The 18,386-nt window shown below is 42.2% G+C and overlaps 1 protein-coding gene across 1 annotated transcript in view; it reads left to right on the forward strand.

The window, feature by feature from the left end:
• The first annotated feature begins 3,799 nt into the window (after positions 1-3,799).
• Positions 3,800-18,386, forward strand: part of LOC121586598 (growth factor receptor-bound protein 10) — a 55,046-nt gene continuing 40,459 nt past the window's right edge. The window contains exons 1-4 of the mRNA XM_041903416.2: positions 3,800-4,435; positions 12,529-12,643; positions 14,767-14,857; positions 18,097-18,340. Coding sequence (XP_041759350.1) covers positions 12,593-12,643; positions 14,767-14,857; positions 18,097-18,340 — 386 coding nt within the window. The 5' untranslated portion in view covers positions 3,800-4,435; positions 12,529-12,592. The remainder of the gene's footprint in view (positions 4,436-12,528; positions 12,644-14,766; positions 14,858-18,096; positions 18,341-18,386) is intronic.

Raw genomic sequence — 18,386 nt, forward strand, 5'->3', positions numbered from 1 at the left:
TCACCTTAGGTAATCCAAAAGTTGAGAAGAATTTGATCAACGCTTTACTCACCACCGAGCAGTAATCCTTCGCAGAGGAATGGCCTCTGGGTACCTGGTGGCCACACACATAATTGTCAACATAAACTGGTTACCAGATTTTGTTTTCGGTAATGGTCCAACACAATCAACCATCACATGTTCGAATGGTTCACCTATGGCCGGTATGGGACAAAGAGGCGCGGGGAAATAACCTGGTTCGGTTTCCCAACTACTTGACAGGTGTGGCAAGTCCGACAGAACTGAGCCACATCTTGTTTTAAGCCAGGCCAAAAGAAATGTCGCAAAACTCGATCATAAGTCTTGGTGACTCCCAGATGTCCGGACCACTGGTGATCATGAGCGAGGGATAAAACATTTTGTCGAAAGGCTGTAGGAATCACTATTTGGTAAACAGCATTCCAATCTCCGCCAGCGTCAACATGGGAGGTCCATTTACGCATGAGGAGATTACCATCAATGAAGTATGCCATGTTTTTCTTCTTTAGCTCGTCCTCTGAGACAACACTAGAAAAACATTTAGCCAGGCTAATGTCAACCTGTTGGTTAGCGATCAGCTGCTCACGAGTAACTGGTAACTGTATTGCCTCAGCAACCAGTTCCACATCCTTCTTCCTTTCTCTGGGCTGTTGGTCAGACTGCACCAGCTTACCAGAGGTAGCACCCGAACTATCCTCTGGGTCACACTCTCTGAATAGAATCGTGTCTGACAAATCTACCACTTCACCCACTTGTCGTGCTTGAGCACGTGTGACAGCACAAGCGGGGAACACATCTGGATAACCCTGTGCCAGCTCCTCGGAGAGAGACTGGTCACTTTTATCCAATACCTCCAATATGGGTATTACCTTTCCTCCGGCAATATCGTTGCCCATTATAAAGGTCACCCCTTTTACTGGCAACATCGGACGTACGCCAACTCTGAACAATCCACTGACTAACTCAGAGTGTACGTTCACAAAGTGCAATGGCACTGGGACGAAACCCATTTCAATTCCTTGTACTAACACACTGGAACCACAATATGTATTATTAGACAAGGGCAACACATCAGCTAGTATGAACGACTGCGCCGCACCAGTATCTCTGAGGATTCTAACTGGACGCTGAGACGCTTCATCATCTGATATAGAAACAAACCCCTCAAAAATGAACGGTTCATAACTGTGATCTGGGACAGGGACTTTCAAACCACATTCACTATGAGGCTTCTGTCTTGATTCCGGCCCTACAACCGTACGAATCAGCCCAACACCCGTTGGCGGCCTGGCGTGCTGAGGCATCCCCGGTTTGCGTTTAGCAGAAAGCAATCATTAACCATATGTCCCACCTTATGACAATAGAAACAGTGACGCACATCTTTTGGGCGTGCTGGATGTACTGCTGGTCGACTAGGACTAGAAGTTAGCAACTCCGCAGCCCTGCTCTCCGTACGAGCCGAAAACACGCTCTTATGCGTCAACACAAACTCGTCTGCCAATACAGACGCTTCCGACAGTGAGGATACTTTCTGTTCGTTCAGATAAACTACAATGCGTTCCGGCAAACAATTTTTAAACTCTTCTAACAAGATTAACTCCCGTAGAGAGTTAAAATCAGTTACCTTACTAGCACTGTGCCATTTGTCAAACAGATTTCCTTTGTCTCTAGCAAACTCCACATAAGTCTGAGTAGGAGACTTTTTATGAGACCTAAATCTCTGTCGATATGCCTCAGGAACAAGCTCATAGGCACGAAGAACAGTAGCTTTGACCACCTCATAATTCAAACTGTCTTCAAGAGGTAGCGCTGCCAGAACCTCTTGGGCTTTACCTGTTAGCTTACACTGAAGTAATAGGCACCATACCTCGTCGGGCCATTTCAATGCTACCGCTATACGTTCAAAAACACTGAAATAGGAATCAACCTCTGACTCCCTGAACACAGGTACCAAGGTGATCTGCCTACTAATATCAAACGTAGCAGATGACACAGCTGGTGAGGATGGCTCACTAGCAGGCATAGTATTAGCAGAGACTAACCTCGCTGTTTCTGCCTCTAGTTCCATTTTACGCATCGCCAGTTCTTGATCAAGCCTACGCGTCTCCAGTTCTTGATCAAGCCTACGCGTCTCCAGTTCTTGATCAAGCCTACGCGTCTCCAGTTCCATCTTACGCGTCTCCTGTTCTATCTTACGCGTCTCCTGTTCTGCCTCTAGCTCCATTTTACGCATCTCCAGCTTGTCTTGCCTGATTTGTGCCCGCTCTTCCGCCTCCATTTGGAGCCGTGTCGAGCGGACATCCATCCTGGCATCACTGTCAGTCAGTGGGGAGAGGGGGTCATAACGGGGCAATGTGGCTGGAGCCTTAGTCTCGTCCTCAGACACTGATGGGCTTACAGGAACAGCAACCACATCCCCTACAGGAGCAGCAGACTCAGGCGGCGGTAACTCAAGCACTCGCTCGTTTAACAATATCGCTAGCACTACTTCCCTAACTTCTGCTTTCACTATACCCCTCGGTATGGGTACAGGAAAGTGGTCAGCCAAAGCCTGTAGATCCACTCTACGACAATTCTCAAAAATCTCCCACGTAGGGTTTTCCAAAAATGCTTCCAAATCAAAAGTAGCCATCCTACTAACTACACGAGCCAGTCGACTACTGAACACACACAAAAAAAAACAGGTAGTTACAGCTGCTAAGCTCAACACTGAACCAGACACTTACTAATTTGCACGAGTAGCATGGGATAGATCCCAGACGAGCCCCCACTTTATGTTACGAACCCCGTGGCTCTAAACGTCTAGGGTGGATGGACATGAGACCCGTAACATAAATTATGCAAATTATAAGTGTGACCTGGAACAGCGAGAACCAAAAATGACACAACAACCATGAGCTACCGTCAAACTTAAATGGTTTATTACTAAACACACGGTAAAGGTTTGGGAAAAAGGGCTGAGCAGGACCCAAGAAATGAAACAATAGTGTAAAACCCCCTAAACTGATCTAGCCTGCCTAAAGAACCGCTAGGCTACTGCTACCATACAAAAATACAGTGGGTGGTCCGCTCAGGTCTAACTGGTGTTTATAGACAGATTTCTTCCTACGGGTAATGTACGCCCAAGGGCAACTAGCTTAAACTCCCCTTTTCCCAAAAACACACAAAGCTACTAAACAGGGTAATCAGCAATTAAATAAGTACACAGGATACAACAGTATCCACACTCAGGTAAAGAAATATAGTCTAACAAAGTTACCAATAGGGTAATCAGCAATTTAGTGCGTACACAACACACAGGACACCACCGTGTCCATACTCACATATGGCAAAAAGTCTCTCTCTCTTGCAACAAACACAAGTCTGGTTTTATACAATGGGCTGTGTGATTCAACAAACGAGTAACAGGTGGTGCTATTCACAGGAATGTTCACTGATTGGTCCAATCAGCAGACACCTCAACGACCACCAATCAGGAACATACAGGACACCTGTGATTAGGGCAGAAAGAGTAGAAACACACAAAAACACAGGATACCTGTATCCGTAACAAGTGCATTATCATAATTTTCACAATTTCACAGTATTGTTCCAACCTCTTAGTGTGGATATATATATATATATATATATATATATATATATATATATATATATATATATATATATATATATAAAAACACAGGAAAATCACGTTTTTGACAGCACTGCCCCTTTTAAATGCACAGTCTACAATATTGTGTCCTGCATTTTCAACAGTAATTTCAACAAATTAAAGAGATACCTGTTGAAAGAGTACAACTTATAAATGCCTTATGAGCTTAGTACAACTGTTTTAACATACTGTATCATAACTCAAATCTAAGGGAAATATTGCTACATGTAATTGGGTTTTTGGTCATTTAGGTTTTAGTGAACAAAGGATGGGTAGCTTCAAATCATATTTAAAAAAGTAATGTTGATATCATGGAACAGACATGATAGCAATGAAGTGCTCTTTGCATGTGCTTATAGTCATGGATTGCATTTGCTCCACTCATTGTAAAAATGTTGTTAGTCTGGCTTGATGGTGCACATATTGAAGACTGTGGCTTTATTAACGAGAGGGATTCCCTGTACGGGGAGGAGTCAGCTGCGTATGGAGGCAGATCAGCGAAGAGTTTTCCTCCGTTTGTTTGGTTGTGTGTGTGTTGAACTTGTGGCAGTAAGCTGGTGGATGTGCAGTGTTAAGTGTGAGTGGATGTTGTGTGTGACTGTGTACCCAGTTCAAGAGGACAACGTAAGAGAAAACTGCAGGAGATTTTCCCATTGGTTTGGTCGTTTTATCAAAGGAATAGCTTACCGACACCGATTGTCAAACTCTTGGCTCGCGGTTTCTCAGCTCCGTGTGTTTCTGTGTGCTAGTCTAGCAGGTCTCGAGGTGAGTCGAATTTCTTTACGTGATCTGATCCGTTATGTTATGTTGTTATGTTTACTTTACATACGTCATGCACTCAGATAGAGGGGGGATACATTGTAAACATGCCCCCTGGCCAGGGGGACCAACTCACACAGACTGTTGAGCAGACTAGTCTACTGGTTTCGCAAAGTAGAAGTAGCCTACAACAACAACACACTATGCATTTTATCTAAGTCACAGACTAAATCATATTAATATGTATTACATTTTATACAGTATGTAGCGTGGACCTCAAATCATGGTTGCATCAGGCCACAGTCTGATGCAAGGTTCTGTTAGTTAGTTCGTTTATGACAGTAAGTAGCTTACTCTTGTTTGTCTGCATGGCTGACTGTCATAAAGACCGTGACTTATTATACACAGACATTTATGCATAGTCACTTTAACTCTACCCACATGTACATATTACCTCAACTAGCCGGTGCCCCCGCACATTGACTCTGCAACGGTACCCCCCTGTATATATAGCCTCCCTACTGTCACTTTATTTTACTTCTGCTCTTTTTTCTCTCAACACTTTTTTTGTTGTTGTTTTATTTTTTACTTTTTTTGTAAAAAATAAATGCACTGTTGGTTAAGGGCTAAGTAAGCAAGCATTTCACTGTAATGTCTGCACCTGTTGTATTCGGCGCATGTGACCAATAAAATTTGATTTGATTTGATTTATCTACAACTTTTATGGTCTCAGCTATCTGACTAGCTAAGCTGCTCTGTCACTGAGTCATCTGTCAACTCCCCCTCTCTCTCTACTAATTCTCTCTCTCTCTCTCTCTTTCTCATTCATATATATATATATATATATATATATATTAGTTGAAGTCGGAAGTTTACATACACTTAGGTTGGAGTCATTAAAACTCGTTTTTCAACCACTCCACAAATTTCTTGTTAACAAACTATAGTTTTGGCAAGTCGGTTAGGACATCTACTATGTGCATGACACAAGTAATTTTTCCAACAATTGTTTACAGACAAATTATTTAACTTATAATTCACTGTATCACAATTCCAGTGGGTCAGACGTTTACATACACTAAGTTGACTGTGCTTTAAACAGCTTGGAAAATTCCAGAAAATTATGTCATGGCTTTAGAAAAAAATGGTAGACCTCCACAAGTCTGGTTCATCCTTGGGAGCAATTTCCAAACGCCTGAAGGTACCACGTTCATCTGTACAAACAATAGTACGCAAGTATAAACACCATAGGACCACGCAGCAATCATACTGCTCAGGAAGGAGATGCGTTCTCTCTCCTAGGGATGAAAGTACTTTGGTACGAAAAGTGCAAATCAATCCCAGTACAACAACAAAGGACCTTGTGAAGATGCTGGAGGAAACAGGTACAAAAGTATCTATATCCACAGTAAAACGAGTCCTATATCGACATAACCTGAAAGGCCGCTCAGCAAGGAAGAAGCCACTGCTCCAAAACCGCCATAAAAAAGCCAGACTACGGTTTGCAACTGCACATGGGGACAAAGATCGTACTTTTTGGAGAAATGTCCTCTGGTCTGATGAAACAAAAATAGAACTGTTTGGCCATAATGACCATCGTTATGTTTGGAGGAAAAAGGGGGTGCCTTGCAAGCCGAAGAACACCATCCCAACCGTGAAGCACGGGGGTGACCGCATCATGCTGTGGGGGTGCTTTGCTGCAGGAGGGACTGGTGCACTCCACAAAAATAGATGGCATCATGAGGAAGGAAATGTATGTGGATATATTGAAGCAACATCTCAAGACATCAGTCAGGAAGTTAAAGTTTGGTCGTAAATGGGTCTTCCAAATGGACAATGACCCCAAGCATACTTACAAGTCAAGGTATTGGAGTGGCCATCACAAAGCCCTGACCTCAATCCTATAGAACATTTGTGTGCAGATCTGAAAAAGCGTGTGTGAGCAAGGAGGCCTACAAACCTGACTCAGTTACACCAGCTCTTTAAAGGAGGAATGGGCCAAAATTCACCCAACTTATTGTGGGAAGCTTGTGGAACGTTTGACCCAAGTTAAACAATTTAAAGGCAATGCTACCAAATACTAATTGAGTGTATGTAAACTTCTGACCCACTGGGAATGTGATGAAAGAAATAAAAGCTGAAATCATTCTCTCCACTATTATTCTGACATTTCACATTCTTAAAATAAAGTGGTGATCCTAACTGACCTAAAACAGGGAATTTTTACTAGGATTAAATGTCAGGAATTGTGAAACTGAGGTTAAATGTATTAATATAGCATGTTGATTTGTTATTATGCATGCCTGCATCCTGGGAATAGGGGAGTGTGTACTTACGTTTTGCCCTGCGTGCTCGTCAAATAATTTTGATGCACTATGAGAGGTAGGCACGCTTTTTCTGTCGTCTTCAGAAAAGTTAGATTCCTTTAAGCACAAAGTCATACACATAGTGTCTTCTTCATGAATAATGTTGTATATTTAGAGTTAACTCATAAGTGGATGGTATTTTTACGATTTAATTGTACTTTTTAGGATGATATTAACATTCTGAATTCAACATGTGGTTACTAGCTAGCTAAGGTATTGTATGTGCGAACAATGGCTAGCTCCTCGACTGATCCCAGTCCTTTGTATTGTGCGTCTGTTGTAGAAAGAGGCGACAATGGGCAGAACATATTTGTGCTCTACAAATGTTTTGTCTTTTCTTTTGGATGCAGGTATGTGGTTTTATCTATGTAAAATGTATGTTGATACATTATAAGGAGAGCCTTCATTTCTCAGAACAAGAATAGACTGACGAGTTTCAGAAGAAAGTTATTTGTTTCTGGCCATTTTGATCCTGTAATCGAACCCACAATTGCTGATGCTCCAGATACTCAACTAGTCTCAAGAAGGCCAGTTTTATTGCTTCTTTAATCAGCACAACAGTTTTCAGCTGTGCTAACATAATTGCAAAAGGGTTTTCTAATGACCAATTAGCCTTTTAAAATGATAAACTTGGATTAGCAAACACAACGTGCCATTGGAACACAGGACTGATGGTTGCTGATAATGGGCCTATGTAGATATTCCATTAAAAATCATCAGTTTCCAGCAACAATAGCCATTTACAACATTAACAATGTCTACACTGTATTTCTGATCAATTTGATGTTATTTTAATGGACAAAAAAATTGCTTTTCTTTCGAAAACAAGGACATTTCTAAGTCACCCCAAACTTTTGAACGGTAATGTATGTGTGTATATACAGTGGGGAGAACAAGTATTTGATACACTGCCGATTTTGCAGGTTTTCCTACTTACAAAGCATGTAGAGGTCTGTAATTTTTATCATAAGTACACTTCAACTGTGAGAGACATAATCTAAAACAAAAATCCAGAAAATCACATTGTATGATTTTTAAGTAATTCATTTGCATTTTATTGCATGACATAAGTATTTGATCACCTACCAAACAGTAAGAATTCCGGCTCTCACAGACCTGTTAGTTTTTCTTTAAGAAGCCCTCCTGTTCTCCACTCATTACCTGTATTAACTGCACCTGTTTGAACTCGTTACCTGTATAAAAGACACCTGTCCACACACTCAATCAAACAGACTCCAACCTCTCCACAATGGCCAAGACCAGAGAGCTGTGTAAGGACATCAGGGATAAAATTGTAGACCTGCACAATGCTGGGATGGGCTACAGGACAATAGGCAAGCAGCTTGGTGAGAAGGCAACAACTGTTGCCGCAATTATTAGAAAATGGAAGAAGTTCAAGATGACGGTCAATCACCCTCGGTCTGGGGTTCCATGCAAGATCTCACCTCGTGGGGCATCAATGATCATGAGGAAGGTGAGGGATCAGCCCAGAACTACACGGCAGGACCTGGTCAATGACCTGAAGAGAGCTGGGACCACAGTCTCAAAGAAAACCATTAGTAACACACTACGCCGTCATGGATTAAAATCCTGCAGCGCACGCAAGGTCCCCCTGCTCAAGCCAGCGCATGTCCAGGCCCGTCTGAAGTTTGCCAATGACCATCTGGATGATCCAGAGGGGGAATGGGAGAAGGTCATGTGGTCTGATGAGACAAAAATATAGCTTTTTGGTCTAAACTCCACTTGCCGTGTTTGGAGGAAGAAGAAGGATGAGTACAACCTCAAGAACACCATCCCAACCGTGAACCATGGAGGTGGAAACATCATTCTTTGGGGATGCTTTTCTGCAAAGGGGACAGGACGACTGCACCATATTGAGGGGAGGGTGGATGGGGCCATGTATCGCAAGATTTTGGCCAACAACCTCCTTCCCTCAGTAAGAGCATTGAAGATGGGTCGTGGCTGGGTCTTCCAGCATGACAACGACCCGAAACACACAGCCAGGGCAACTAAGGAGTGGCTCCGTAAGAAGCATCTCAAGGTCCTGGAGTGGCCTAGCCAGTCTCCAGACCTGAACCCAATAGAAAATCTTTGGAGGGAGCTGAAAGTCCGTAATGCCCAGCGACAGCCCCGAAACCTGAAGGATCTGGAGAAGGTCTGTATGGAGGAGTGGGCCAAAATCCCTGCTGCAGTGTGTGCAAACCTGGTCAAGACCTACAGGAAACGTATTATCTCTGTAATTGCAAACAAAGGTTTCTGTAACAAATATTATGTTCTGCTTTTCTGATGTATCAAATACTTATGTCATGCAATAAAATGCAAATTAATTACTTAAAAATCATACAATGTGATTTTCTGGATTTTTGTTTTAGTTTCCGTCTCTCACAGTTGAAGTGTACCTATGATCAAAATTACAGACCACTACATGCTTTGTAAGTAGGAAAACCTGCAAAATCGGCAGTGTATCAAATACTTGTTCTCCCCACTGTATATGTGTGTGTATATACATACATACATACATACATACATACATACATACATACATACATACATACACACACAATAATTCTACTAATCAGCTGTGCCTCCAGATCTTGAATTGCCGGATCAGGTGTGTTAGTGCAGGGAATTTAGCGGAATCAGCAGATTAATGTTTGGGATGGGGGTCTTCTCAATAAAACAACGCATAAACACACACACCAGAGGAGGTTGGTGGGAGGAGTTATCGGAGGACAGGCTCATTGTAATGGCTGGAATGGAATCAATGGAACGGAGTCAAGTGTGGTTTCCATATGTTGTATGTGTTTGATACCATTACATTTATTCCATTCCAGCCATTACAATGAGCCCATCCTCCTATATCTCCTCCCACCATGCTCCTCTGACATACACACAGACACACACACACACACACACACACAGGGCCCTGACATTATTAAGTTGCTCTTTGTCCCAGCCAGCTCTCTGGTCCTCTCTGTATGGCAAGTTAATCAGTTTCTCTCTCTCTCTCTCCCTCTCTCTCCTCCCCTATCTCCCCCCCCTCTTTCTGAAACACAAATGTCAGAAAATGTCAGCAAATGTCAAGTGGGTTGTGTTTCAATACATCAACATGATTATTAGATGGACATGGCACGTTATTAACAACCCTTCCATGTCCAACTAGAGGCCAAATAATATGAAGCTAGTTAGTCTCTCTCCCTCTCTCTCTCTGAATGAAGGGGTGAGTGTGATAAGACAGGAGAATGGGGTAGCTGTTAATAGCTGGCTTCTATTTTCCGCTTCTTGAGTTAGTGAGTTGGCCCAGTCAGTGTTTCTCCTAGCGTTAAAGCTCAGACACATCGGTAGAATTGTCAAATGTTTTTCTGCCGACAGTACTTAGCATCTCTGAACAGAGTGTCGGCAGTCAATCTCTTTTGTGTTCACACAGCAACGACCTAGGAAGTCTTCAGCCACTCAGCCTTGTTAACATACTCCAAACCAGAAGGTGGCAGTAGCGTTGTTTGGCAATGCATATCCATGCGTATTGCTTATGGTCTAAATTCCAAGCTTCCAAGCTATCTGCGCTAATGTTGCTATTTTGTAGAAAGTCCTTGTTTTGATACTAGCCAGATGCCCACAGCTTAATAACTACCTAGCAAAGTGACAAAGAAACAATTTAATTCACTCTCCACAATTACATACTGCCAGTGCTAGCCTATAGCCAAATGTATAGCTAGCTTGCTAACGTTAGCATATTCAATAGCTAGCACAACATAGCTAGCTAGCGTGCTAAGGACACTGCACTAACTCGGCAGCTGTTTCATGGAAACTAGCTAATCCATTGTGATTTAATTATAATGTCAATACTAGCTACAGAGGTTAGCTAGCTTGTAGGAAGTATTTAATGTTGTGTGCATTGCGTCTGTGCACTTAGCTAGCTACTATCCCATAGCCTACATTGCATATGAAGTGTGACTGGCTCATCTGTGGATCTATGGAGAAAATTGCCTCTTGTTTTTGTTGACTGCCCCACATGGTGGATATTGCTCTTTGATTGGCCCAAAGTCAAGTTGTTGGCCACTGACGAGCATTGTGATTCTACAAGTAGAATCGGTAGGTTTGTTGCTACCGGGTCGGCATGAAGCAGGTTCTACTTTTGTTCTAGCAAGATGAGGAACAACCTCCCACTGATAAGTACCTATCGGCAGTGAGATTCTTGGTGTGTTTCATGCTTTACTGTGAGTTGGCCCAGTCAGTGTTTCTCCTAGCGTTACAGTACTGCGGCAGCCCACCGAAGATTGCCTACCAGCTCCACTCTGTCCAAGGTGCAAATGTTAACTTCCACATAAATATGATTTTCGCTTACTCTTGACTAAGCGAAAATTCGACTTAAAGCGGCAATCAGCAGTTGAAACAATTACAAAGCGTTTTTCCCGCACCTGTTTCGGTAAAAAGCTGAAGGATGTTGCTGGAGAAGTGTAACCACTCTCAAATTCATAGACCGAGCTAAGGACTGATTGATCGTCCATGATATCAAAAGTATAGTTTTAACCATGTTTAAAGTGCTATATAGTGTTTGTTTACATTTTCTTTGTTTACAAACATTGGAGTAAAACAAGCTTATATTTGGGCTATGACAGTTGAACTAAGCTGAGGCATTTATAAGTTATTTTCTTTAAGAATCAATGGGTACATATCATTCATTTATAAGTCAAAAAATGGATGTAGCAACTGCAGACTGCCTCTTTAAGTGGAAGTTAGGATTTGTCCCAGGGGAGAACAACTGCCCCCTCTCATTGAAGCCACGGAAGTTCAAGGCCGACCGCAGTATTGTGGGCATTGTTAGCAGGAAACAGGATCCCCCCATTATAATGAATGGAAAAATGTCAATCTCGTGGTCAATCTTCATGTAAAAAATAAATTAAATCAAAGACAATCATGATACCAATCATTTCTTCTAATACAGCTAGCTAAGGGCATGTATGTTCTTTAAAATCACACACAGAAGAAGTTTAGTTACTAATGGCAGCCTGCAGTACCCTGGTCAGCCTTCAATTTGAGTTACTCAATGAGAGGAAGCAGCACTGAGCTAGCCTACAACATCACTTCCTGGAGTACCTCAAACTGCACATGTTATCTCCATGAGACGCCATCTTAACTGACTTAATTTGTCTCCAATGTGCTATTGAGTCTTCACATAGGAATAAATGGTGTCACGTGATCGATGGCTTTGTCCATTCATATATATACAGTAATTTATTCATCCCCAAGCTGTCAAGGTTAGGATAAGCTTCATCAGGAATGTAGCAGTGAGTTATCTGGGACCACTGTGCTTAGTCAATGCATGTGGACCAACTTAGACACTCACTAAGACTAGCCCATATTGGATAAGCAAGAAGACTTGAGGACTAGACTACGAAGCACTTTTAATGGAGATTCTCTTTTGAGCATACTTTTAAGTCCAGGACTATAGGCTTACTTTTTGTCTGGGAAACTGGCCCTTAGTCTGTCTCGCTGTCTCTCTTCTCTCTCTTTCTTTCTCTCTCTCTCTTTTTCTCTCTTTTGTTTTCTTTCTCTCTCTCTCTGCAGGTGTTAAGTAGTCATGTGATATGGGATGATCTCTTATTTAATCATAGGAGTTGCTGTGTTTGGGAAGCATCAGAGTATTATGGAATAGTGAGTGTGTGTAATTGTAATTGTCTATCTCTACAGTTAGGGTTCCTTGTTTGATGTTCTGTTGGTCTCTCTGTGTAGGTATCTGGTCAGTGGAGTGAGGAGTAAATGTGATCTCCAGAACTGGGACCTACAGAAGGATAACATGGCCTTAGCCGGGTGTCCGGACTACTTCCTCCTCCAACCTAACTACCAGGTAAAGACTACACAGGCACACATACACACACACACATACACACACACACACACACACACACAACAGCTGTGTCTGTGACTGTAACCATAGTGACAGGGCTGGGTCTCACATGTCCGCATGCCTGCTGTAACCGTGGCGATGCTCAGCTGACACATAGACCCCTTAGAAGTGGTTATAGAAGCAGTAGTATTTAGGGTTGCTTCAACCGGCATGTCTGAAAAACCTGTGAATTTTGGGAAAGCTAATACCAGAATGTTCTACCCTAGTAGCATTACTTCTACTCCACTGTACTACTGTAGTGAATGAGACTATTGTGAGTCAAGCAGGCTTTTGTGCTTTATTCTGAGTCTGAAACGTCATGGCCTATAGGACTAGACTGGAGGCCCTCAAGGCATATAAGTAGACCAGGAAAACAAACAACAAAAACAACTTCACATCATCAGACACACACCACCTTTCCCACCCTCCCCAATCAGCATTTTAGTTAATTAGGGCTGAAAGAGTGGAATTTCTGTTATTGTGTGTGTGTGTGTGTTTTTAAGCTGTCATGCTGTATCATATTGATGGGCCAACATTATCCATTATGTAATACATTGTCACACACAGACACACACACACCATACAGCCTCTCGGGCTGAGACAGTAGGTTAAGTGTGTGTAGATGAGGAGGGGAGCCTGTGGACGAACCTCTCTTCCACATACTGTACTTACATAACTCTCTCTGGGTATATTTTGTCCATCTGAGGCATGTTCCAAGACTCTCGGAGCGGAAGAGCTGAGCACGTGTGTGTGTCCAAGCGGGAGAGCTGGATGTGTGCCATGGACACATTAGAGGGAGAACCGCTTTGTGTGTGTGAGTGTGTATCAGAGAACTATGCTAGAATACTTTTATTTCTCTCCAAACTAGGCTTTAGCTCAACGGGCTAATTCTGTCTTGTGGCACACTGATAACCTGTGTTCAAACACAGTGGTCTCCATATGCGTGGATATGGTGTGCACTGTGCAGGCCTGAGTTCTGCCATGCTTGCTAAGACGGTCAGACCTGCTCATCTTTACAACACTAGCTTACAACACTAGCTTCTCAAACCGCTCTCTATCTTTAACCACTTTCATCCTCTCTCTATCTGTTCAATAAAGTCAGAAAATACCTTCCTCTAAGGTAAGGAAACAAATATCTAAATATGTAAAATTGCTAAACTATCCCTTGAATGTGGTAATATAATAGTTACAACTCTGTCCTACAGACATGTGAATGTGGTAGTTACAACCTTCCTGCACAGTTGTCTTATGTGGTATCACTGCTGCCATGGACCCATGTGTGTGAAAGGTCAGCATGGTTGTTGTTATAGGATCGTCCTGTGTGTGTTGAGTGTGTGTATGACGTGTGCATGTGTGTATTATATGTGTGTTATGGAGTGTTAATGTTTGTGTTGTGTAGTTCTGGTTTCCACAGACGTTTGTGTTTGTGTGTGAGCAGCAGAGCAGTCTCTGGAAAATCCTAGGCTGCTTCTCAGAGCTGTAAATCTCTCTCTGGGCGTTTTATGGATGTTTTCAGAGTGCCGAGGGGAGTGGTGTGTGTGTGTGCATGTGTGTGCCGTACCTCTGGCAGCGAGCAGTTCCTGGAAACTGTACTTCCGCGTTCTCTGCTTTCCTGGAAAACTGGAAATTGAAAATGTGTTTTCCTTTTTTTATTCTCCTCAGCAGTGCTCCTTATCTGAGGCTGCTTCGTGTGTCTGTGTGTGTGATCTGAGGCTGCTTCGTGTGTCTGTGTGTGTGATCTGAGGCTGCTTCGTGTGTCTGTGTGTGTGATCTGAGGCTGCTTCGTGTGTGTGTGTGTGTGTGTGTGTAGATCTGTTTCTGCATCTGTGTGTGCTGGCACATGCAAACGTGTGTGTTTGTATATGTTGGCTGGATGACAGATTCATACACATGCAGACAAAACTCTCCCAGACGTGTTCCAAACTGTTTCTCTTTCTCAAATGGCACCTTAATCCCTACCACTACTTTGACCAGATCCCTATGTGCCATTCACGTAAAAAACAATACAATGCTAAGGGAACACGCATGTTGCCATGCAGTGTATGTCCTGAATTATTGTGCTTTCTGTTTCTCCATTCACACAGGAAACTGTGGACCGGACTTCCTCCCACAGACCAGACGATTTGATTGGTCAAGGGTTTCAACGCTCTGCCCATCGGAACTCCGACCATCAAGGTGATTGTCCTCCTCTCCAGTCCTGTCCTCTCCTCTCCCATCATCTATCATCCCCTCTCTCTGCTCCTTTCTCTTCTCCTCTGTTGTCCAAATTAAGAGGCTATTATATTGTTTTTTTGGTGCTCAACATTTTTCTCACCGGCTGGTGGGTTGAGTTTTCCAGAATATCAAGCAGACTCCTGGGAATTCTGTAGGAATGCTCTTCTAGGAATGCTGTGGGAAGGCAGGCTGTAAATCTTCTTCCTGTTTGACCCCACTACTTCCTGGTTGTGTTGTCAATGCCTGGTTTCCATGGCGATTGTTGCTCACAGTCATGTTGTAAACATTGGCTCACTGTAAAGTATTTAGGCCAAAAGGACCATAAAGTACATAGACCTTTATTATGTTAGATTACATTATGTTAGGCTATATTATGTTAGGCTATATTATGTTAGGCTATATTATGTTAGGCTATATTATGTTAGGCTATATTATGTTAGGCTATATTATGTTAGGCTATATTATGTTCGATTATATTATGTTAGGCTATATTATGTTAGATTATATTATGTTAGGCTATATTATGTTAGATTACATTATGTTAGGCTATATTATGTTAGATTACATTATGTTAGATTATATTATGTTAGGCTATATTATGTTAGGCTATATTATGTTAGGCTATATTATGTTAGGCTATATTATGTTAGATTACATTATGTTAGGCTATATTATGTTAGGCTATATTGTGTTAGGCTATAGGGATGTGCATCTCTCCTTACTAGTAATATGTCAATATTTATCTTTAGAAATTAGCTACAACATACATAGCTGATTAATATAACACCATTTTGGATTTCACCCCCGTCTCAAAAGCAAATGGTTTTGACCATTTGGAACTTTACAGAGGAGAGTTGCTCCGACCAGTGCGGCTCGCAAAAATGATTGCTGTCTTTGTAATGAAATTAAACCTTTACCCTGTTCATGTAAAAATGAACAAATGCACTGACTGTTTAAAGCAGAGCTACCAAAAATATTTTGTACGGTGAACCTGGCAATCGAAAACCCCCAATCAGCAGTTAGATGTGCAAAATGTGAGTTGTGTCCACTCCGGTAGCCCGGTACAGCTCCACCGGTAAAACAACATTTTCTACAGTGCATTTGGTAACAATGACCCAGTAAATTATATTGGTTGTCCCTCAAGTAGCCCATTGTACCCGTATACATGTTGAAAATGGCAGATTTGGACACTGGTAAGCGCCTTAATTGGAATGCTGTACAGTAACATGCTATACATGACATCAGAGCTCTGCGTCTCTGCCTCACAGTGCTGTATGGGTTTTGACTGACAGACGTTCTGAACTTGAGCACCACGCACGACAAGAAGTTGCCCCCCGTCCCTCCCGCTAATTAGGCAACTTTTGCAAATGTTTTATTGTCTGACGGAAATGCTGTACATAACGAGGGCTCAATGTATTTTGAAAGATGAAACATTGAGGATTATTATAAATACCGCTTTGATGTCAAACAAGCAAGCCAAACACCCGTGAGTCCAAATGTGCACTTCACATTTCCATAACATAAAACTCATGCAATATACAGTGTCAACGTTTATGATCACTATGTTTGATGTACAGTTACAAGATGACATGCCGTTATACTCTGGGTTGTTCTGAACAGAATGAGCCTATGTTTGTTTTATTGTGAAGGAAATGCACTCATGACTCCATTCTATTGCACCAAAATTACGATCTGCTTCTCTAAATTGCCTGGTGAAAGCCTAACACTGTAAGATCGTATTTTATAATTTAGCTAGTCATGTTGTCAATAGAACAAGCTTTCAAAATATGCCAACCTGACCCAGATTGTGATTTATAATGGACCGTTTTTGGATCGCGTAACAGTAATTGTGTAAAGGCGGAGATGCAGGGCTGTGTTCCAAACAAACAACTACAAGTGTTCTTGCTCTAGTTCCTCAACGGCACAGCTAGACAAGCTCAAAAAATCACCTTATCGTTGAAGACTCTTCTTTGAGTCATAAAAGTGTATTGAAATTACTTAGGAACTGTGCACACTTTGGAGAGGTGTGTGGCCACTTGGAAACACCAGTTAGACCTCTCACTCAAACCCTTGTCATTTTTTTGTCTTATGTTGCTCCTATCCCAAATTTTCCAAGAATATTCTTATGTTATGGAATGTATCCAGAGTATTTTCAGATTTTGTTATCAACAAATATGGCAAAAAGTACTGTTTGGATTCAGTCTTGTGTCAGGTGAACTGTTGTGTCCTCACCTTTTAGTTTAATAATTTCCCCATAATCTCCAAACTGTTCCCTTTTAATTGCTACCAGTTATGCATATACTTTCCATATTTATTCTGTAAGAAACATTTCAATTTATCCCTATCCATACAGTATAGGCCAATTCCCACGAGTGTAAGGGGTTAATAAAGTCTCTGATTTCATATTGGGAAAGCCATTTTACAAACGTCTGAATGCTGAAGGTGCCACGCAGATATAGCCTACCAATATTAGAACAGGGATAGAGTAGGCCTACCTCTCGTTGGCTCAAGCAGCTGCGTCTCTCATATTGTACACACAGTTGCTCTGGATAAGACGTCTGCTAAATGACTAAAATGTAAATGTAAGTTGTTATCTGACTTGTATATCAATGTCATAAGCAGCTACATGCACAAAAGTTGCATAGGCTGAAGGAGAGGACGCATCAATTCAGTCACAACAGATTAGAGGTATTTTCTGAGTAAGGCAGAAACAATTATATGAGTAAAAACGAACCTGCGATTCGTAACGTCTAAGTCGCTCTGGATAAGAGCGTCTGCTAAATGACTAAAATGTCATGTTTGAATCGGTTTTCTTACCAATGTAGCTTCATTTGGATCGGTTTGGGCTCCCGCGGACCGATGCACTTGCCTAGAGGCATATTAGCTGGTTCAGTGACTTTAAGACTTCAGTATGCTGACTGTAGAGAATTATAGACTTCAGTATGTTGACTGTAGAGAATGATAGAGACTTCAGTATGTTGACTGTAGAGGATGATAGAGACTTCAGTATGTTGACTGTAGAGAATTATATACTTCAGTATGAAAGGACTGCTCAGGATAGCATTCTAACTATCTCTAGTCTACAGTGACATCTACTGGTGAGAGCAAGGTTTGCAGCATGTTTATCTCCTTTTTGCTGTGTTTTAAATACATCTCTATCTCTCCCTCTCTTTCTCTCCCTCTCTTTCTCCCCCCCGTAGATGATGTGGATCTGGAGGCGTTGGTGAATGATATGAACTCCTCTCTGGAGAGTCTCTACTCCAGCTGCAATACCCACACAGAGACGGCCCCGCTGCTGCACAACAGCCACGTGCACACCCTTCATCACGGGCACGCTCCTCACGGGCGCGGCCCTCGCCCCCAGCGTCCTACGCCACCTCTGCCCCACTCCTGCACCCAAGAGAGGCTGTGTCGCTCTCAGCCCGTACACATCAACGCCTTCAGGTAACTATATCACACACAAACACACACATACACACACACACATACA

Source organism: Coregonus clupeaformis, chromosome 17 (assembly GCF_020615455.1).
Source record: "Coregonus clupeaformis isolate EN_2021a chromosome 17, ASM2061545v1, whole genome shotgun sequence".
Lineage (NCBI taxonomy): Eukaryota > Metazoa > Chordata > Actinopteri > Salmoniformes > Salmonidae > Coregonus > Coregonus clupeaformis.